The following is a 20,751-nucleotide window of genomic DNA, read 5'->3' on the forward strand; positions in this document are numbered from 1 at the left end:
CCACCGCAACCCGCGCATCGCGTCCCGTCGCCGTCGCGTCAGCTCACCATGTTTTCGCCTGAAGCTTCCTTTCATGGCGTCCATGGCTCTGCGCGAAACCCCCGAAGACGCCAGCGACACGACTCCGATTCAGCAAAGCACCAGCCCGAGCGGAAGCGCAGCAAGATCTCCCCAACCACCTTTGTGGACCCGTCGAATGCGCCAAAGTCCATCCGAGCTTCTCCAGCTGTCAATGGCCATGCTGTCAATGGTGGCGAGTTGAAGAATAACCCAATCCGCAACGAGATTCCAGTGCGGGAGAAGAAGCCCTCAGGTCCCCTTGCACGGAAAATCGACGGGGCCTCGATTCTGGTCGGCAACAGCGCACTTGGCTCTAGATTTACTGGCTGACTTGTTTTATAGACCAAATCGTCCAACTACATCTTCAAGCAGCTCCCAAGCCTCCCAGAGCGTCTCCGCCAAAACCCCCATGGTATGCGCCTCAATCGACTTACTAGCCCCGCACTGACACCGGCGCAGAAGTCCATCGCACCTTTGCATTGTCTTCGAGTCCTTATGCCGTGGCCTTCACTCACGAGTACGCCTACGTCTGGGATTATACTTCACCGACCGCAACCACTGGATCAACACACACCTTGCAGCTCCCTTTCCAATCCAGGCGATCAGACCCTCTCCCGGTAGGCTCCGTTGTCAATACTGGACCGACTGGAGATCTCGGCTTGGTTGTCATCAACTCGACTTCTGGAGACATTAAGTTTTGGGAAAATGTGGACAGCGCCGAGTCGCTCAGCCTATTCCAACAGCGTCGACAGGGCATCGAAGGATCAATCGGATCCATGCTCTCGGGAGAATTCGTTGTCGATTTAGTGGATGCCGAGCAAGCTGGCTTCATTCTCGTCTTCAGCACCGGACGTGTCGCACAGCTAAGAGTTAGGGATTCTCAGGGCAGGCCGCAAATCGCCGTCCAATTTCTTCGGAGTGCGTCGCAAAATGGATCAGTTGGCTTCTTTGGAGGTCTCAGGAACATCATCTCTGGAAATGGATGGAATAAGGATGTGGCAGCTGTCAAAGTCCGGCCATCGCCATTGAAGGGGCAACTCGAAGTCGTCATTGGCACAAGAACTGGAGCCTTCCAACTTTGGGATCTCAGCTGGTCTGGCAACAATTCTCTCAAGGCAGAGATTGACGCGCGCGAGCAAATTTTGAGCTCCCTGCAAGCTGCCTCAATTCCGGGAGCGCGCCCATCCATGAGTGCAAAAGTCTTGGATTTCTCCATCCTGCGGTCAAAGTCAAAGGGAAACGAAGTAAGCGACCCGACGGTAGCCCAGAGCACGAGTCTTTTGGCACTTGTGGCGCTTTCTTCGCCAAACGATGTGAGCTACTCTCTCATCGAGCTGAACCTGGTCGACAACGCGGCCATAGTTGAACGAGCCTTGGCTTTGGACACCTACTCCGGAGATTCGAAAGCCCAGGTGCAGGAGACCGCAAAGCTACTCGTGCCACCTCCGCAGCACACGGCGTTTGTCGTGTTCAAAGACGCCGTGGTAGTCAATTCGTTGGCCAAACGTGCGGAGACTCCGGACATGCAGTTGATGGTCGACAGTGGTCCTCCGCCCAAGCCTTTCCAAGACGTGTTGTACCTGCGACAGGATAAGAACATTCGCTTCGTGGGCTTCGTCTTAGAGGAATCGAGTCGCAAGTCCAAACAATCCAGCTGCGTAGTTTTTGCTAGCCGCGTCGGTCCAATTCGGATTTCGGCGCCGGACCCTGGTCCCGACTTTGAAAAGAATCAGGTTACGGCAAGGAGCAGGATTGAGCAGGCTGTTTTCTTTGGCAGCAACCCCGACAGCGTCTTTGACTTTTCCGCCAGACCCGAGTTGTCCTTTGACGTTGAAGAGGTGGAGACTGCGGCAGTCGAGCTCAGCAAAGACATTCTCGATTCGGCTTCTGAACACGTCCCCACTGTCATTGCCTCTCTGGCCCAGCAAATTGCATTCAGAGCGTCGGCGCTCGACAGCCTTGCCCGTCATTTGAAGGCGAATTACCCACCAATCTCACGCGTCGCCAAATGGAACCTTCTCTGGAATGCCGAAAAGATCGCAGCTACGGCTGGTATTTGGGATTACTACGAGGATCGCCAGAAGCTTGAGACCGACCAGAGGCCGCTCTTGGAGGAGCTCGTTACGATGCTTCACGAACGATACAAGACGGAGCTTCGACCAGAGCTCGGAGAAGTAGACCCCGTCCGCCAATTCTTCATTCGCGATTCTGCGAGGATGATGCTCGTTGTTCCTTGGGCCTCGCTAGCCATCAAGGAGATTTACCACGAAGGCCTGAAGAGCCATGAGCAAATCATGCTCCTCGTCAGCGAGGCCGATGACGTCTTCTTGAATTCGCTCGAGAGAGCTTACGTTTTCCGGAGAGACCACCTGCAGGACTATGGCCTGGAAAGCGAGGAGCTCGACTACAACATTCTCACAAAAGGATACGCAGGCTTGCCTCAGCCATGGTCGGCCAATCCCAACCTGGTCAACTGCTCTCGTCAGCTGGTCGACCTCGCCAGAGAGATTGTTTGGAAAATTTCTGAACAGCACAATGACGATTTTCCTTGGGTCAAAAAGGTGGCAGCTGACAATCCGCGCCTGGTCAAGTTGTGTTGTCAACTGCACATGGAGAGGTACCGATGGTGCTTGGAGCAGCCGGACGAGAGGTTGCAAGCCTCGGGAAAGGCTCTCAAGCACGACTTTGAGACCAATGTCCGGTACCAACAAATCACATCTCTCACAAAGATTGGCATGGCCGACCCGGGCATGACCATTGCCGAACGCTTCAGGGACATGGTAGCACTGGTTGACTTGACTTGGGATGAGCTGTCTTATTTGAAAGAAGAGCACAATACATCAGCAACAGAGGACGAGGAGCGGCACTTTGCGGTGTCGATGAGAAAGCTCGAGCAGCGCATTCGTGGCTACTTCAACAAGTACGGTCAGGCGTGGGCAGACGCACTCTACGCGAGTCATATTGCGACGCGCAGATCTGCGCTGATGCTCGACAAGAGAGGCGTAGGACAACCAATGCTCACCAAGTTCCTTCGCAGCAATCCCAAATTCGCCAAACTGAGCTGGATCAACGACGTCTTGGGCGAGAGCGACTTTGCCTCGGCCGGCCAATCGTTGATGCAAATCGGCACTTCGCAAGAAACTCGAGCTTGGAACAAGAAGGTCGAGGTATCTCTTGCAAAGCTGTCGCTTCTCGCTGCCAGCACGGAACCAAGTCAAACAGCCGACGAGGGCAAGTCTTCTCAGCAGCTTTCTCTTTGCGATTGCGAGCTCCGGTTGGGTGAGATCCAGGACAAGGTATACAGACACATTAAGGGTACGATCGACGGGGCGCTCGACGACGACAGCGCGACCGACCTTGTCATGATGGACTACGGTGTGCTGTTCACAAAGGAGAGGCCTGCCCTTGGCCAGGTTCTCAAGAACGGTTTTGAGCAAATCATTTCGCACCGGGCTGTTGAGCCTGGCCTGCTGATTGATGTGCTGACGTTGATGGACCACACCTGCCACGAGCCAGGACGCCAGCACGACATGAACGGCAAGCAAAAGATGTTGGCATTTGAAGCGCTGGCAGTATCGAGATCACTCATGTACGATGAGCCGTGGCAAGGAGCGCTGAAGCTGGCTTGGAAGAGGCTGTTCCTGTGCGACGACTGGGCCGGTATGAACAACACGACAACGCAGGGCGACGAGCAAACGCGCATGACACTCGAGAGCTCAGTGACGTGCAGGATATTGCTCGAAGGGTTCAGAATGGGTAAGTGGAGTCCAAACCTCCCCCTGTCGCGTCATCGAAACAGGGCGCGGGTTTCAGGCTGAGAATCAGGGTCTTTGCTAACCAAGTGATATGCAGGTTTCTGGGACGCAAACTCGCATGTGCGGATTCTTTCTCCGAGCGAGGTCATTGACGCTGGTTGCCGGGCTGAAGAGCTCAAGTACCGGTTCCCATCCGAGGACCTGCGCGACCCCATAATCAACGACAACATCAAAGACGACGAGGAGCTGCAGAACAGCATTTCGTCATCACGGGCCGACATTTGGTTTGGGGAGATTGTCAAGCTTGCGCGGCACCTGGCGGTCGAGGAGCGGGAGACGAAAGAGATACAGAGGCAGTCGCTGTTTTACCGACTGGACGGCAGCGTGTCGGACGGGCACGGCGACCCGGACGTGACGCCGCGCGCAAAGCCGTTTCATCCACGGGAAAACGGCATCAGCCCGGTGCCCGAGGAGTCGGAGGAGGATCTCGAGCAGGAGGCCATGGATGATGTGCAGCAGAGCATCGAGGTGGAGGGTGGCGCTGCAGCGGCGGCACCAGCAGCAGGGGGATCCGATGGGGATGACGAGGAGAGCTCCGCGACCAACGGGGATGCAATGGAGGAGTGAAGAGGAGCAGGTGAGGAGTGCGGACGGGCCGGACAGGGGCAAGGGCTATAGCACGTCGTTGTATTAAAATCATAAGCGGGCGAGCGGGAAACGGGGGTGGGAAAGGGCGGGCAAGGGCATGGCGTTGGAGGGATGATTGCTGTTGTTTTGTTTACACTCTTGGGAGCGAGCGAGCGAAAACGACGAGACAGCCACCCCGGATGATGAGGTCAGACGTTGTTGGTTGTCATTGGGTGATGCAACAAAGCGAAGCGAACAACAGAGACGACGACGACGACGATGATGATGAAGGGCGATCATTTGACCGGACGTCGATTGCAACTGTAGCGATATTAAAACAGACAGAGGCTTCGAGGGGCAATGGCATGGGGGCATGGCGTCAATCAATACTACTTTGGCCTGGGGCGGCGGGTAGGCAAAATGTCTACCTGGGCGTGAATCGTTGGCTCTGAAACCAAGCCTCGCTCGTCACGGCGGTCATTGAAGCTAATCTCTGAATATAGACAGGTCCGGACATGACGCGCATAGAGTTAGCGGTCATCATATTGAAAAGTCTACTGCAGCGTCCGCCGTCGGCCTCCTTTTTACGACAAGTGCTCTGCGCCGATAGGCAGCTGGCAACGCAGTCCGTCGGCCGAGTCGGGTCGAGTAGTATCGGCTCTGGTTCGTCGTGGATGGAGAGAGCCCGTGCCTTTTTGGAAATTGGGACCAGGGCGCTCCGGCCAGCAGCAGGGCAGGGCAGGGGGGCATGGCAGGGCAGGGTCAGGGCAAAACAGGGCAAAGGAACCCCAAAGGAGTATGGCAGCTTGTCAGTCGTTGACCGTTGTGGCCGGGGGGCACGCTCATCAGTTTGGCCTCGCTTCGCGTCTTTTAGCATGTCTTGGTTGAGCAGTCTTGCAATTGGGGGTTGGGGTTGGCGCTGGCGCTGGTGCTGGTTGGTCAGTGGTCTCGCTCGCCCTGGCCTGCCTCTTGATAAAGTGGTTGGTTGGCGTTTGCTGGCTGACGTCTGGAGTGAAAAGTGTACCTGAATGCTGGCTGGTACATGTAGTTAGTACAGGTACGCGTGCGGAGGGAAGCGCGCGTGGGGCCGGGGAGCCAGCAGCCAGAGTACGGCAGTGGCAGGGAGGAGCCGTGTTTGTTTTGTGTTTTGATATGGGGGTGGCGACGGGCGAGGCGTCGTCGACATGGACCGCCGATGATGTGGCGATTGATTAGAAGCCTGGTGGAGAGAAAGCTCATGCTCATGCTGCTGGTTCTGCTGGTGCTGCTGTCTTGGAGTGGCGGAGGCGGACCGTCTGTGAGAGTTTGGCGCAGGGTTCATGCGTGCGAGATTGCATGTGTTTGGTCCACCTCTTGTTCGGCTTCTGCGCCGGCGCCCATAACTCCCTCCAGTCTGCGTGCCTGTCAGCCTCCCGGATGGCAGACATTGACGTCGGTGTCGGAAGTGGCCTGAGGAATCCTGGCGAGGTGTTGAACGGGAGGCAGTCCATCCACATGAAATTCATATTGACGGGCAAATCTCCTGATAATGGTAAACTTTCTCAGACAGCTTTTTGCTCCGTATTATTTTTTTTCGCGCTGTGCCACTCTTTGGCGTGCTTTGACTGGGCGCCGCCGCTGTTTAGCCTGGTCGAGGCCCGGTGTTCCCACTAGCCACTTCCGTCCGCGGCCTCCAGCTCACACTGACACTGACACGGTCGGCCGTCCGCTCCACCATCACTGCATCCTCCCCCGTAACCCGTACCTTACCTGTCGTCCACATCTGACGGCCTCCTCCCACGCCCGCCGCCGCTCCGCTGAACTCTCCCGTCTCTCCTCTCCCATTGTCTCTACAATTTCCCTCCCCGCATTGCTTCGACATCCACCCATCGCCCACACGTCTGAGCGGCCAAGAGAGTCGACCCACCCGAGTCGCTCTGCCCTCCCGACCGCTCGCCTGCCTGCCCTTCAGGAGGCCGTTCCCGTCAACCCTTTTACCACATCCATCCTCCACCACAACCTCAGCGACACGACACCATGGCGTCCTCGTCTTCCAACGTCGTGGGCGTCCACTACAGGGTCGGCAAAAAGATAGGAGAGGTATGACCCTACCTTTGCTCCTCGGGCCGCTACTCTGCCACTCGCGCGCGCGCGCAACAACACGGCCATCCACTGACACTCGTCGCGTCTACAGGGCTCCTTTGGTGTCATCTTCGAGGGAACCAACCTGCTCAACAACCAGCAGGTCGCCATCAAGTTTGTACGTTTCCACGGTCCGCTACAAAGCCAAGGGGCCGCTGCCCGTTTGCGATTGGGACCGACACTAAACCCTGGCTTTTCATACAGGAACCAAGGAAGAGCGACGCACCTCAACTGAGGGACGAGTACCGGACGTACAAGATTCTCGTGGGCTGCCGTAAGTGGGATACTTTTTTCAACACGCATGCTCATATCCGTCGTCAAGGGTCGATACGTCCAAGTCGCCAAGCAGCGCCGCCGCCGCGATGTGGCACAGGCAACGCCTGCGGACGAAGACGTCGACGACTGTACGTTGACGCCCTGCGCGACCGGATGCTCATGCCTTGACCTGATCTTGCTGTGGCCGTGTCAGCTAACCGTCCTGCAGCCGGTATTCCCAATGTCTACTACTTTGGCCAAGAGGGTCTGCACAACATCCTGGTCATTGACCTCCTCGGCCCCAGCCTGGAGGACCTTTTCGACCACTGCAACCGCCGCTTCTCCATCAAGACTGTCGTCATGGTCGCAAAGCAGATGGTACGTCTGTCAGCGTCGGCGGCGACGACCATGCTAACAATTGGCAGCTGTCCCGCGTGCAAACCATCCACGAAAAGAACCTGATCTACCGCGACATCAAGCCCGACAACTTCCTTATTGGCCGCCCAAACACCAAGGCCGCCAACGTCATTCACGTCGTCGACTTTGGCATGGCCAAGCAGTACCGGGACCCCAAGACAAAGCAACACATTCCGTACCGCGAGCGCAAGTCTTTGTCCGGCACGGCTCGTTACATGTCCATCAACACTCACCTTGGTCGTGAGCAGTCGCGGAGGGACGACTTGGAGGCTCTTGGCCACGTTTTTATGTACTTTTTGCGGGGTGGCTTGCCGTGGCAGGGTCTCAAGGCCGCCACAAACAAGCAAAAATACGAAAAGATTGGAGAAAAGAAGCAGACGACCGCCATCAAGGACCTCTGCGACGGCTTTCCTGGTTTGTCTCGTCGCGCCAAGCCCACTTTTGGAGACTAACAGTTTTACAGAGGAATTCAACAAGTACCTCAGCTACGTCCGCAACCTTGGTTTCGAGGACAACCCGGACTACGATTACCTGCGCGATCTCTTTACGCAGGCACTGAAGAACACGGGCGAGGTTGAGGATGGCGAATACGACTGGATGAAGATCAACAACGGCAAGGGATGGGAAGCCATGAAGACCCATTCGTCAGCCGCGCACCTCCATCACAACAATGCCATCCCCAACTCTTCCGCCCGCGAGCTTCACGGCAGCAACGTGCGTGGTTCCAAGACCCCTATGCCCCCTGGCAGACTTGATGCTGAGCTCCCAAAGCCTGGCGCCGCTCGCCCCCCGGGAGGCACCCCCAGGCACACCTCAAGGAACGACGCCGCCAAGTATCAATCAGACCACCTGAAGAGGAAAAGCGGAGGCGACATCCAAGCACCCGAGGGGTCAACGGCCGCGCAGTTTCAAAACAGCCAACAAAATCTCCCGCAAAGAATGAGCGCAACCCAAAGCGGCGGAAACTTGGCCAACGCGCAGACGACCCCAGCCAACCGACCCACGCCCTCCCCTGAGCAGAAGCCCTCGATGTGGAAACGGATTGTCAACACTCTATGCTGTGGTGAGTGAGGGCGTCCAAGCCGTCGCTCGCCAACGACAAATATTTGGGCAGCTCATTAAATTTTTGTGGTACAGCTGGCCGCAAGATCAAAACCAACGTCCACCCCAAGCATTAAGATGGCAACCGCCGCGCCGTCGTCTGTCGCGGGGTTCCGGCATCCACCCCCGCTGGTACCACTCCTTTCGTCCCTCTCATCATCCTTTTCCGCAGCGGTTGCGTACAGCTTCTGTCAGCTGGTCTAATCATCGTCATCATCGCGATAAACATGCATAGTGGGGCGCAGTGCGCATTGCCATGGCTGGTCTGGCTGGTTTATTCTCTTTTTGGCTGGCGCTACTGCTCTCTTGCCGTCTGCTGCGTCCACCAATCGGGGCCATCATCTTCTTCCCCTCGTAGTCTCACAAGCTCCCCCTAGTCCTCCCCCCCAAAATCCCCCCAACACCAACTTCTTCTACTTTGACCTGGATGTGTCCACGATTCTCACTCTTCGAGGCTTTTGCTGCTTTTTTCCCTTTCCTCGTTTCATCGGAGCACTAGTAGTCTTTGTTACGGCCGGCTTTGGTAGCATAATCTGTGGTTGTTTTGTTCTTTTGCCCGTCTTTTTTTTCCTTGCTCATTTTCCTCTTCTCATACACAAGGGCGTCCAAGGAGGGCTGAATGAATTTGTTCGGAGCTCGATCGCTTGTTCCTGTACGCACGCTCGTTCCACCTCCGGCTTGCTTCTCTTGGTCGTTTTCTCTCCACTTCATGCCGAGTTCTCCAAGGCCTCTCCTCCCGCCGCGCTCCTATCCATCTCGGAACGAAGGACTTGGGCTCTCAAATGTGGCTGAGACGATTCTGGGATGGAGAGGATTGGAATGCGGAGAAAATTGGGCTTGAAAGATGGGAGGTTGCAGATGAGGGCCTTCAACAAACGTCAGAAGTTGTTCCGAGATGGAGGAGCTTCAATCCTGCGTAAGCGAAGAGAAAAAGAACACAAAAAAAGGGCAGAGAAAGATGAGATATAGATTTTCCTTTTTGGGGTCCATGGTGGCAGGTGGTGGTTGCCGCTACTACTGACCACACTCTTACTTTTACTACTAGTACCACTACTACGCATGCTCTCGTGTGTTGTTTTGTGTGTGCATGTCTGCGTGTGTGCGCGTACTGTGTCTGTGCTTGTGTAGTATATGTACAGTATGGATGGATGGGGTTGATGACGGAAACAAATGGGTTGGAACTTTTTTTCATTGGTTCGGAGTTGGAGCCTTCGTCATTCTTTGGTCGTTCAAGCCTGCATAGCCTTAGCCTATTTAATATCGTCTTTTGTGGAATTCGAATGTCTCCTTAGCCGTCACCTTTTCCACCCTCACCTATTATTTCCAGTCTCAATTTCAACGTTTTGACTTGCTATCGTCGTGGAGCAAGAAGAAGATTAAAGAAGGCCGAGATGAGTAGCTAGCCACCTTGGGGCGCACGAGCGAGCAAACTTGAGAGTTCAGCAGGCAACTCGGAACGAGCAGTAAGTCGAATTGTCCCATCAAAGCTTCAACGCATAATTACAAGACAAGACGGGGGCTTATTATTGACAGGCTCGCCAACATGAGCAGATATACAGACAGACAAATCGGCAAATGCACATACAATACACAACACCACTATACACAACACCACTATTTCCACATCTCCACCCTTACCTCGACGCCTCGACGCTTTCCCCGCCATCACCTTCCATCGTCCCGGCCTCGATTGCGCTGCTGCTGCTGCCCTACCACACTCCTCACAAACGACGCGTTCGACGGCCGCAACCCCTTGCGCACCTCGTCCCAGAACCGCGTCTTTTCCTTGACAGCCGTGTTCCTCATTCCACTGCCGCTGCTGCCGCTACTGCTGCTGCCATTACCGCTGGAGAAAGAAGACGCAGATGCGTTGGCCGTGGTGGTGCTGGTGGCGGTCCAGTTCTGACGAGGGGGCACGTACGGCTCGGCAGGCGCGGGCGTGGCGACGCGACGAGGCAGCGGCGGCGGCGGTGCTTTGTAGAGGGATTCGGCGTCCGAGTCAGATTCAGGGTATGGACGTTGGTGGGATGCCGTTTTGGCGTCGACGTCTGAGACGAGCAGGTTGGGCAGGCTGGGTTGCATACCGCGATGGCGGTGCGTCGGTTGCCTTGACGAAGAGATGGGTGACGGCGACGGCGATTCCCACGTCCACCATGACGGCCGGCTGAAGGTGCTTGAGGCGCCTGCGCTGCGGCTGCGACTGCGTATTCCCCTGGTCGTCTCCTGATTGTAGTTTGAAGAAGACGGGGAGGACGCGGAGAGACGGGAGTCGTAGCGCCGCTGCTGCTGCTCCTCACTGCCGGCTGCGACCTGCAGGCCAACGCTGATGCTTTGATGATGAGGAGGAGGAGCCTTCGCCGTCGCCGTCAACGGCGTCACCGTCTTCCTCACATTGAGCGGCGACGGCACCGCAGCCACGACGCTGTAGCGCCTTGCGGCCGCATCTGCCTCTTCCACACTGCCCAAGCTGCTGACGCTGCTGCTGTAGCTGGCTCTTCTCTTCCGCTGCTCTCCAAACTCGACAGCCAGCGGGCTGACGTGTCGAATCGGCGCAAACGGGCTCCTGAACGGCGCGTCTCTACCGGCGCCCTCTCCCTGCTGGCTACTGGCTACCGACGCGGCGCGCGCCGCGCGCATCATCATCATGGCGGCGACGCCCTTCGCCTCGGCGCCGGCGCTGATGCCGCGGCAGCCGAACGACGACGACGCGCCCGAGCTGGTCGTGGAGACGTGGTGGTGATGGTGCTTCGGGAGCGCGGCAATGCCGCGCGTGAAGAGCTTGGGCAGCGTGGGTTTGAAGTGGAGGGAAGAGAGTGCCGATTTGGGGGTTGAAGTGGAGATGGAGAAGGGGGGCTTGGACGAGACAGGAGCAGGGGAAGTGGACAGCGAGACTGTCGACGAGGACGACAAGATACCGCGCGTGCTTGCGGCCGTGAGCGCAACGGATGACGAGGAAGCCGCCGTACCAGGGGGCGCCGGGACGACAGGGGGAGGCGGCGTGGCACGCGGGTTGACAAAGTCGTCCCACTGCGTGACGCGCGACGCATTGTGCGCGTGCGAGTAAAAAGCCGGCGGCGACGACTTGCGGCTCTCGAGCGGCGACGGGAGGACCTGCGGCACATGAATGCGTCCAGGGGGCGCAGCCGGCCGGGTGAGGACAACAGGAGACGCGATACTGTGGCGTCTCAGGGGGGAGATGGGCGAGCGGACAGGCGAAATCTCGTCCAGACTCTGCCTCACGCCGGCCGAGATGCCTCGCTGTTCCTCGCCTGCGACGAGCAGGCGTGGTCCGCCGATTCGCCCTTTCATCTCTTGCCGCCACTTTTCGCGCGCTTCGTTTTGCTTGCTTTGTTGCGAGGCCAGGCGACGCGCGGCTTTGGCGGCTTTGTGCCGCTGGCGTCCTTCCATGATGTCGGCCTTGAAGTCTTGGAGCTTGGAGACGAGGACTTCGAGGTCGTCCGGCTGCGAGGGTCTGGTCGGAAGTGGCTCGTTGGGTCCGTAGCACATGCGCTCTGATGCGTAAAGTAGCCGTCCGGCGCGAGGGGCTGCGCGGTTGATCGGAGGACGATGCTCAGGGGGTTGATTGACGAAGCCTCCTTGGTGATAGGCCTGCACTTGAGGGAGAGGCTCTTCATGAACCTCGTGATGACGCACAGTGGCAGCTGGCACGATGGCGCCAGTGCCAGGAGGCATCCTCGTCTGTCCCTCCGTCGCCCGCTCCCTGACGACGAAATCATAAAACTGCTCTGGCGGCGACTCGGATCCCTTCCCACTCCTCCAGTCCTCCTCAGGCGCACTCGTCACTTCAATCGTAGGCATCACCTGCGCCTCCCTCTCCTGCTCTTCCTCTCTCTGCTGCTGTTGTTGCAACAGCTGCTCCTGACGCCACCGATACTGCTCCTCCTGCATCCTCAAAAGCCGCTGAACCTCCTCCTCCTCACGCTGCTGCAGCTTGACGTACGCGCGAACCTGCGTCGCCACATCATCGCGCTTCGCCTCCTTGCGCTCGCGGTACCACTCGCGCACCTCGCGGCTCAGCACCGCCGTGTCGTTCTCTGGCGCTGCGCGGTGGATCTCCTTCAGCCCGGCCACCAGCTTCTTCAGCGAGTTGCTGCTGTTGCTCCCTGGTGCTGGACGCCGTTGCTGCTTCTGGTTCTGCTGCTGCGGCGTGAAGCTGCGGAACTCGGCGTGCCGTTGCGAGAAACTTGCAGGGCCTGCATCGTTGGCCGGTCGAGGGCGCGGTGCGCTGGGGACGGGAGTCGGAATCGAGCGCGACGACGCGGCGCGAGCGGCGTGGACGGCGGACGAGATACCGTCTCGAAGCTTGTTTGCCTCGACGGGCAGAGGATGCTGGGGTTGTGGTTGTTGTCTTTGTGGCATTTTTTGTTTTCCGAAGACTGGGGCAGTCTGCAAAGGTTTGCGTCTTCTACTTTTTTTCTCTCTCTGCTTGCGTTGTCTGGAAGTTTTTCGAGTATTACCGTGGTGGAGAGATGGATGTCTGGGATATTACGCAGCGAAAGCGATTATGTCTGCTCCAGAGCAGATGCGAAATAAAGCGAGCGCAATAAATAGCAATTTCCCAAAAGCGTCAGCAATGCCTTCAAAATGTCGTCTCTGGAAAAAAAGAAAGTAACAAGTCAAGACCCAGCTCGACCTTCGACTCGAAAGTGAATTAAGAAGTCTCTCGAAGGGTGAAAAAAAAGAAAAATCGAACAAGATAGAAAAGGATACGACGACTCGACAAAAAGCTGGGCACGGGTGAATATATACAAGGACTGTGTCACCCGCTTTGACTCACCCCGTCCCATTGTTCCAGAAAAAGCTTCCCCCATCATGTGTCGCGGCGCCACTGTGTGGCCGACAAAGAGCGTTGGCTTATTTTTGGTAGCGGCGTGGTGAGTGTGGCATTGTGGAGTCGAGACTGTGGCGAGGAGGGCCGCGAGTCGAGGTTCGGTCGAGAGGGTGATAAATGCAGATTGATAGATATCACAGTGGGTGGAGAAGTAAATGCAGACAATTTTCTAGAGGTTGCGAAGACAGTGCTCCATTGAGGGTTGCCACTGGAAGGTGACTGCGCTCATTACCGCTTTTTTGGTTCGCGCTTTTCATAAACGCATTCAAAGACCGCGCAGTCCGCGCTGATTTACGACTTTTCGAGACCGAGACTACTCCACGAAGCGGTCGACCGTCAATGGTGCAATATCTTGCTGAGCCTGCTTCTTGATCAGGAAGCAGCTACCGGCGAGGCGGCAAGATTGAAAATCTCGACACGTGTGACTTGAAGTCGAATCACTCGACTCTCTTGATTTTCAAGGCAAGTCAGGGCACTCAAGCAAGATAGACCGCATCTTTCGATTCCTGCTATCTGCCCGCAACACGCTTGCAGGCAGCGACATTACGATTACAAGACACACGGATCCAGTCCCACCAGTGCAACTCAGCCTCAAGTCTCTACCCGTGCAAAAAAAAAAAAAAAAAAAAAAAGGAATATATCATTTCAAAGAAGAAGATAGAGGTTGAATTAAGATGTAAAAGTTTCAAAAGGGGTAAAAGTGGAGGAGGGCGACGCGACTCTACTACTCCTCCTCCAGAAAGGTAACGACAGAGGTGGGGACGGGACAAGCAACAAGACGACAAAGAAGAAGCTCCGAAGCGCCACCACACACCCACGCGAATGCCAGTTTTTTCCAACCTGTGGTGGCAAGGATTGGTTAGTGGATGAACAAAGAATGCAATGCACGTGTCGGTGAGAAGGGACGGTGGACTTACTTTATTATCCTGAGAGTCATATCGTCATAAAAGCCACGACAGTGGTCGCGTTTACAAGAATATGGCTCCCGCCGCGACGGCGCCCAAGAAGCCGGCCGAGTTCTTCCAGTCGGGGAAGTGCGCTGCGGCGGCACCTGTCGCCATGACCACAGAAGAGGTGGGACTCAGGGTGGTAGTAGGCGTGGTGGGCGTCATGGGCGTGGTTGGCGTCATCACTGACGAGGAAACGCCGTCGGCGGTGCCGGTCATGCTGCTGCTCATGGTGCTGTGCGAGCACTTGGCGCAGACGGTGGTGGTGGTCGTCACATCCTCGAGAGCGCTGCTGGAGGATGGCGAGACGACGATGGGGCTGGCAGTTGCAGACGCGCTTGGCGAGGACGAAGACGAGGACGCCGGCGATGCGGAGATGGCAGAAACGGAGGCGCTGGAGGTAGGACTGACAACTGCCGACGAGGCTGGAGTGGTATCGCAAGGCACCGTGAGCGTGACAGTGGTCGGGTGATCGCTGTGGCAAACGGTGCAGACGGTGACGGTTGTCGTAAATCCAGGTGGCAGGTAGTTGGAAGTTGTCATTGGCGACGTTGGGGTTTCGCCGGAGCAAGTCTCTGTGACGGTGTAGGTATTTGGCACCAGGCCAGTCGAGCAGAGGGTGACGTAGGATGTCGTGTAGACTGTCGTGTGCAAAGTGGGAATAGGGGTAATGGAGACCCCCGACACGCTTGCCGTCGCCGAAGTGCTTTTGTGCGTGCACGAAGGGCATGTGGTGATGATAATCTCATCTGTTTCCGTAACGACTGGAGTGCTCATGGAGCTCATTGACGAGACGCAGTCATCGTAGTAGACGTGGGTGATGTAGCTAGGGACGAGGCTTTGCGCGGAGGCGCCAGCAACGACCGCCAACACTGCTACAGCTGTCGACCTCATTTGTGTTGTATTAGGGTTGTGTGTAGGAAAGGTGAAGAAACAGGGAGCTTTTCGCGAAGGAGCGACGATTCGACCAACGAGTGACGGATGAGCAAAACGAGCGGCAGCAATGGAAAATTAAGGAAAGTTGGTGGAGCAGATCGTCAAGGTGGCCATGCAGCTTATAAGCCCGCTTGCGGTTGTTTACTGCTTTTTGGAATGCATGGTCTTGGAGGTGTCTCTCACGCGTCGCTCCTTACGGAGCCCAGGGCTGCATCTTCGCGAGAGGAATGTGTTTGACTGTGAGACGGCTTTGCGCCAAGCAGTATGTCTTGGACGGTCAAGACATTGCACATGGTGTTGAGAACCACGACATTGAGGAGGAGTTGAAAGATGACCGACATTGGACCATTGGTTGAGCAGCTGAAGGAAATCTGATCATGGATACGCGTTCATTTTGCGAATTCGTGCCGTTGTAATAATGGTGTTGTCGCGAAAGCTGCTGTTGTCGTGAGGTTGATGTTCGACCTCAGCATTCCAAAGTTGGCCAAGCTATTGTCAAGTCTTTGTTCAGTCGCACGAGTTTGCCGCACTGAAGACGGTCGACTGGTCAACGTCGACTCTCAATTTTAGACGCGGGCGGAAATTCGGGAAGCAAGATACTGGAAGAGCAAGAAACGGAATCAGCGAGGCGCAGACATGCTCCTGTGCGCGGTCAGCATCCAGACCAAATTCGACGCGTAAAAATCACAGCAAATTCTCGTGGGATTGCCGCGCGCCGAGAAACAATCACGGCAACAAGCGGAGAATGAAGGGGATATCTGCTTTTTCATTCATCTCTACCATATCGAGGTCCTTCAAACCCCTCTCAGATCGAAATTCGTCCCGTCATGTTCAGTTTCCTCCATGGTCCGGTCTAGCTTTGGGTCGTGATATCATTGAATTTACAAGTTGACGGCAGTGCGGAAGTTGGCACCAGCGTAGATGGCCTGGCTGCCGAGCTCCTCCTCGATGCGGAGAATCTGGTTGAGCTTGGCAAGACGCTCAGAACGGGCAGGAGCACCAGTCTTGATCTGGCCAGTGCGGAGACCGACGACGATGTCAGCAATGGTGACATCCTCAGTCTCACCCGAACGGTGGGAAACCATGACACCCCAGCCGGCGGCAAAGGCGTCCTTGGCGGCCTGGGTGGCCTCGGAGATGGTGCCAATCTGGTTGACCTTGAGGAGGAGGGCGTTGCAGGCCTTCTGCTCAATGGCCTTCTTGATGAAAGCGGGGTTGGTGACAGTCAGGTCGTCACTACAAGCGTGGTCAGTAAAATTCGACGTCATTTTTGTGCCCAAACTTACCCAACAATCTGGAAGTCAGAGGTCTTGAAGAAGTAGCTCCAGGCCTCCCAGTCGTCCTCGGCGAAGGGGTCCTCGATGGAGACAATGGGGTACTTCTGGGCCAGGGACTTGTACAGGTCGGCGAGTTGCTCGTAGGTGAGCCACTTGCTCTTGTCGCTGTTGGGGTTCTTGAAGTCGAGGTCGTACTTCTTCTCCTCGGTCTTATAGAACTCGCTGGAGGCAACGTCCATGGCAATCTTGATCTTGCCAGTGTAGCCGGCCTGCTCAATGGCCTCGGTGATGAGGTCAAGAGCCTCCTCGGGGGTCTGAATGTCGGGGGCGACACCACCCTCGTCACCAACGTTGCCGGCAGACTGGCCGTACTTCTTCTTGGCCAGAGACTTGAGCTTCTGGTAGACCTCAGCACCCTGGCGCATGGCCTCGGTGAAAGAGGGAGCGTCACTGGATGTCGTCAGCAAAATATCTCGAGCCGGACCGACCAGGAACCTACGAAGGAACAATCATGAACTCCTGGAAAGCGAGGGAGCCGCCAGCGTGGGAGCCACCGTTGAGGACGTTCATGAAGGGAACGGGGAGGACGTAGGGCTTCTTGGTGCCGGCCAGGTCCGAGATGTGGGCGTAGAGAGGGACACCCTTCTCAGCGGCGGCAGCCTTGGCAATGGCCATGGAGACACCGAGGATGGCGTTGGCACCGAGCTTGGTCTTGTTGGGGGTGCCATCGAGGTCGATGAGGAACTTGTCAACCTTGGACTGGTCCTTGACGTCGAGGCCCTCCTTGATCAGAGCAGGGGCAATGACCTCGTTGACGTTGGCGACAGCCTTGGTGACACCTGGGGAGGTCAGAACTTGGGATGACTGTGTCCAGGGCCCTTTTCGACTCACCCTTGCCGCCCCACTTGGACTTGTCGGCATCACGGAGCTCGCAAGCCTCGTGGGAACCTATATCTCAGTCAACATGTGATGTTCCGTTGTCGGGTGGTTGTAAACATACCGGTGGAAGCACCAGAGGGGACAATGGCGCGGTGGAGGCCGGTCTCGGTGACAATGTCGACCTCGACGGTGGGGTTACCACGGGAGTCGTAGACGGAGCGGGCGTGGATCTTGGTAATGGCCATTGTTCTGGTGTTGAGAAGATGGTTAGTCCAGGTAAGAGGTGGAAGAGGGGACAGCGGCGTATTTTATAGATAGCTTTGGATCGGCCACGAGCGTCAGGCACGGAGTCCCATTCGCGTGATGTCAGACGCTTGGTGGGCTCAATGTCTTGAGGAAAAGCGGCCCCCCAGCGTATCACGGTATTGCTTCGCCGGTGCACGGTTTGGGTAGCCAGATCTCATCCCACTGGTGACACGGCGGGTGGGCCGGCTGGTGTGAGGGGATAATAGGAACAAAGGCATTGACTTACCCTGATGATGGATTGACGATGAGAATGGAGTGAAGGAGAGAATTGAGATGAAACGGCGTAGAAGGAGGAGGAGGCACGAGAATTTTGTTGAATGATGGCGGGGTCGCCCGTTGCTAGCTGGGTGGCCCGCGTGTTATTCTGGACTAGAGGGGTTCAAGCTGCCGACGTGATTGGACCCCTGGGATCGTTACCAGGTTGCGCCGGCTCCCGAACAGCCACCCGAGCCCTTTGGCAGTGATCTGTGTACCGTACGGGGCGTGACTCACCTGGAAACGTACGCAAGGTCGGCCACCGAGACTGACTCAGTAATATTGCCTCAGGCATAAACTTTGACTCGCCGACTTGCCTCATCCGCCAAGCCCGCTTGGACCTCTCCGGCCGCAGCTAGGTGTGATGCTTCCATAGCAGCGCTCCGCCAGAGCTCCTCTATCAACTTCCATCCACCTCCAAACGCCGTCTCCGTCCCCATCGCGTCGCCGCTCCATTTACACACCTACCCGCGAATTCGGCACCTCGCACCCATCCTCTCGTCTTCATCGCAAGCGCCCGGGGAGCTTGCAACACCAGCTCCGCGTCCGAAGCCAACCTCACATCAGCGTCATGGCCTCCGCCTCCGACCCAGAGCGCCAACGCGCCCTCGAAGAGTACAAGGACAAGCTTTTGAGCTCGAGAGAATGGGAAGCCAGGCTCAAGGCTCTGCGGTTGGAGATCAAGGGCCTGCAGCGCGACTACGACGTGTCCGAGGAGAACATCAAGGCGCTGCAGAGCGTCGGACAAATAATAGGAGAGGTGCTGAAGCAGCTGGATGAGGAGAGATGTGGGTTATCCTTGCGCACATTCAATCTGCAGCTCGAGCTAATGGAATCAACAGTCATTGTCAAGGCATCGTCAGGTCCCCGATACGTGGTTGGCTGCCGCTCCAAGGTCGACAAGGCGAAGCTCAAGCAGGGTACCCGCGTTGCATTAGATATGACGACTCTCACCATCATGAGGATGCTTCCCCGTGAAGTTGACCCATTGGTCTACAACATGTCGTTGGAGGATCCCGGCCAGGTCAACTTCAGTGGTATCGGTGGTCTCAACGACCAGATCCGAGAGCTTCGCGAGGTCATCGAGCTCCCCCTCAAGAACCCAGAACTCTTCCTGCGAGTAGGAATCAAGCCACCAAAGGGTGTCCTTCTGTACGGCCCGCCCGGAACCGGAAAGACGCTTTTGGCGCGTGCTGTGGCGAGCAGTCTCGAGACCAACTTCTTGAAGGGTAAGTACATCAACTTCGGCTGAATTGCCCACCATTAACATTATAATGCAGTCGTCTCATCTGCCATTGTCGACAAGTACATTGGAGAGTCTGCTCGTCTCATTCGCGAAATGTTTGGCTACGCCAAGGAACACGAACCCTGCATCATCTTCATGGACGAAATCGACGCGATTGGTGGAAGGAGATTTTCGGAGGGTACCTCGGCGGACCGTGAAATCCAGCGTACCTTGATGGAGTTGCTCAACCAGCTGGACGGATTCGACTACCTGGGCAAGACCAAGATCATCATGGCCACGAACCGGCCCGACACACTCGACCCGGCGTTGCTGCGTGCTGGACGTTTGGACAGGAAGATTGAGATTCCGCTGCCCAATGAGGTTGGCCGTCTGGAGGTTCTCAAGATTCACGCTGGTGGTGTGCAGACGGAGGGAGAGATTGACTTTGAGAGCATTGTCAAGATGAGTGACGGCTTCAACGGTGCTGACTTGCGAAATGTCGTCACCGAAGCGTAAGTGTTTCATCCTCTATCTGGCAACGCAGAAGCTAATTCTTTGCAGTGGTCTGTTCGCGATCAAGGACTACCGGGATGCCATCAATCAAGACGATTTCAACAAGGCCGTGCGGAAGATGGCCGAGACGAAGAAGCTGGAGGGCAAGCTTGACTACCAGAAGTTGTAGAGCGGGCGCGCAAGAGTCGGAGAGATGAGTCGGGGCGATGTTGCCAGGAACAAACACGATAATTGCATGAGAGGCGCGCTAGGCATAGAATCGATGGCCTTCCACGTGCTCATCGACTGATTTTGACTCGCCCTCTGATTTTGAGTGCACATGTCTCACAAATACCACCAGAATTGGCCAGCCAAAGATTACGCCCACAGTCCGTACATTACTGGGTGTCGTGCTCGTTATTAACATTCAAAGCCAGCGAAACTAACGCGTCAACTTTGTCCTTGGCGCTGTTCTCGAAGACAACAAGGTGGAAAATGTCGGGTCGACGCTCTGCGGCTCTACCCGCACATGTAGCCGGCAGCCGCTGCGGCTAGCATGAACATGCGGCTCATGGCTTTAGCCAATACCTTTTCCCTCGATTCCAAGAAGAACATCTGCCAATCGCAGACGTCGCTGGGCATTTGCTGGTTATTCCAACTCTACGAAGCAGCCCGACTGGCTAGAGACTCGGGAGAATGCGGGGCGTGATGATCCGAATGCTTTCGCGAAGCCGACAGTTTGAACGCCTACCAAAACTTATACCACGACTGACTCTTGGACGAAGAGTTGTCTTCCGTTTCGTTTCCAGGAGACAGCGCCGTCTTGGCCGCGTTTTGCGCGTGTGCAATCTGGGTCTTTAGCCGTTCGATCTCCGCTAGCGAGGCCATGTCAATCAGCGCCCGTCATGATAGTCGGTTCGTCCCCTTCCAAACACATGTTCTTCTCTGGATGTGCGAAGGTCGACCAAGAACGTTGGCAGTTGCGGTTGTGTGCGAGTGGGCGTCATCCAACCCCGGCTGGTCATCACGCACCTTCCGAGTCCTGCCTCTTCTCGACATCTTCCAGCTTCAGCCAGCCATAGTAGAGCCCTTGGTATACGATGAAGGCGCCGAGGAACACTTTGAGGATTGGCGGGCCAAAGTCTTTGTAGAAGTCTCTCTGCAAGCGCATGTCAGTTGGATGCTTGCTGTCTGGTGGGAGCAAGCAAAGCTCACATGCTTATTCGACGCTGGCGCATCCTGCTTC

At 56.3% G+C, this 20,751-nt stretch overlaps 7 protein-coding genes across 7 annotated transcripts; 4 read left to right on the plus strand and 3 right to left on the minus strand.

The window, feature by feature from the left end:
• Positions 1 to 48: 48 nt before the first annotated feature.
• On the plus strand, positions 49 to 4,442 carry BKA78DRAFT_292948 (Non-repetitive/WGA-negative nucleoporin C-terminal-domain-containing protein; the record flags this gene model as incomplete). The annotated part of the gene is made up of 4 exons (XM_066886128.1): positions 49 to 351; positions 403 to 472; positions 520 to 3,816; positions 3,913 to 4,442. The coding sequence occupies 4 exons, from the start codon at positions 49 to 51 to the stop codon at positions 4,440 to 4,442; spliced, it is 4,200 nt and encodes a 1,399-aa protein (XP_066748281.1).
• A 258-nt stretch (positions 4,443 to 4,700) lies between these two features.
• Positions 4,701 to 5,624, plus strand: BKA78DRAFT_85755 (uncharacterized protein). The gene has a single exon (XM_066893869.1). It carries the CDS (start codon positions 4,958 to 4,960, stop codon positions 5,468 to 5,470), a length of 513 nt encoding a protein of 170 aa, XP_066748282.1. The 5' UTR covers positions 4,701 to 4,957; the 3' UTR covers positions 5,471 to 5,624.
• An 834-nt stretch (positions 5,625 to 6,458) lies between these two features.
• BKA78DRAFT_245638 (casein kinase I) lies at positions 6,459 to 8,306 on the plus strand (the record flags this gene model as incomplete). Its single annotated transcript, XM_066884142.1, has 6 exons — positions 6,459 to 6,521; positions 6,616 to 6,681; positions 6,768 to 6,837; positions 7,048 to 7,196; positions 7,244 to 7,649; positions 7,699 to 8,306. The coding sequence occupies 6 exons, from the start codon at positions 6,459 to 6,461 to the stop codon at positions 8,304 to 8,306; spliced, it is 1,362 nt and encodes a 453-aa protein (XP_066748283.1).
• Positions 8,307 to 10,001: 1,695 nt separating this feature from the next.
• On the minus strand, positions 10,002 to 12,716 carry BKA78DRAFT_292950 (uncharacterized protein; the record flags this gene model as incomplete). The annotated part of the gene is made up of 1 exon (XM_066886129.1): positions 10,002 to 12,716. The coding sequence occupies one exon, from the start codon at positions 12,714 to 12,716 to the stop codon at positions 10,002 to 10,004; it is 2,715 nt and encodes a 904-aa protein (XP_066748284.1).
• Positions 12,717 to 13,798: 1,082 nt separating this feature from the next.
• On the minus strand, positions 13,799 to 15,121 carry BKA78DRAFT_365666 (uncharacterized protein). The gene has a single exon (XM_066892553.1). It carries the CDS (start codon positions 15,027 to 15,029, stop codon positions 14,157 to 14,159), a length of 873 nt encoding a protein of 290 aa, XP_066748285.1. The 5' UTR covers positions 15,030 to 15,121; the 3' UTR covers positions 13,799 to 14,156.
• Positions 15,122 to 15,817: 696 nt separating this feature from the next.
• BKA78DRAFT_307006 (Enolase, C-terminal TIM barrel domain-containing protein) lies at positions 15,818 to 17,748 on the minus strand. The gene is made up of 5 exons (XM_066887826.1): positions 17,349 to 17,748; positions 17,240 to 17,296; positions 16,848 to 17,187; positions 16,358 to 16,798; positions 15,818 to 16,307 (listed from the first exon to the last, which is right to left on the minus strand). The coding sequence occupies exons 1-5, from the start codon at positions 17,470 to 17,472 to the stop codon at positions 15,953 to 15,955; spliced, it is 1,317 nt and encodes a 438-aa protein (XP_066748286.1). The 5' UTR covers positions 17,473 to 17,748; the 3' UTR covers positions 15,818 to 15,952.
• Positions 17,749 to 18,164: 416 nt separating this feature from the next.
• On the plus strand, positions 18,165 to 19,808 carry BKA78DRAFT_307010 (P-loop containing nucleoside triphosphate hydrolase protein). The gene is made up of 4 exons (XM_066887827.1): positions 18,165 to 18,576; positions 18,631 to 19,017; positions 19,069 to 19,525; positions 19,575 to 19,808. Exons 1-4 carry the CDS (start codon positions 18,360 to 18,362, stop codon positions 19,693 to 19,695), a joined length of 1,182 nt encoding a protein of 393 aa, XP_066748287.1. The 5' UTR covers positions 18,165 to 18,359; the 3' UTR covers positions 19,696 to 19,808.
• Positions 19,809 to 20,751: the final 943 nt, after the last annotated feature.

The sequence above is a fragment of the Phyllosticta capitalensis genome (assembly GCF_038381095.1).
Source record: "Phyllosticta capitalensis strain CBS 128856 chromosome Unknown BKA78scaffold_2, whole genome shotgun sequence".
Taxonomy (NCBI): domain Eukaryota; kingdom Fungi; phylum Ascomycota; class Dothideomycetes; order Botryosphaeriales; family Phyllostictaceae; genus Phyllosticta; species Phyllosticta capitalensis.

Bases quoted from the DNA above. Each gene is read 5' to 3' on its own strand.
- BKA78DRAFT_365666 (XM_066892553.1), bottom strand. From the start codon at position 15,029: ATGAGGTCGACAGCTGTAGCAGTGTTGGCGGTCGTTGCTGGCGCCTCC.
- BKA78DRAFT_307010 (XM_066887827.1), top strand. From the start codon at position 18,360: ATGGCCTCCGCCTCCGACCCAGAGCGCCAACGCGCCCTCGAAGAGTAC. The intron at 18,577-18,630 runs GTGGGTTATCCT...TGGAATCAACAG, and splicing joins GCAGCTGGATGAGGAGAGAT to TCATTGTCAAGGCATCGTCA. The intron at 19,018-19,068 runs GTAAGTACATCA...ATTATAATGCAG, and splicing joins CGAGACCAACTTCTTGAAGG to TCGTCTCATCTGCCATTGTC.
- BKA78DRAFT_307006 (XM_066887826.1), bottom strand. From the start codon at position 17,472: ATGGCCATTACCAAGATCCACGCCCGCTCCGTCTACGACTCCCGTGGT. The intron at 16,799-16,847 runs GTAGGTTCCTGG...GACGACATCCAG, and splicing joins GAGTTCATGATTGTTCCTTC to TGACGCTCCCTCTTTCACCG. The intron at 16,308-16,357 runs GTAAGTTTGGGC...CCACGCTTGTAG, and splicing joins TCTGACTTCCAGATTGTTGG to TGACGACCTGACTGTCACCA.
- BKA78DRAFT_85755 (XM_066893869.1), top strand. From the start codon at position 4,958: ATGACGCGCATAGAGTTAGCGGTCATCATATTGAAAAGTCTACTGCAG.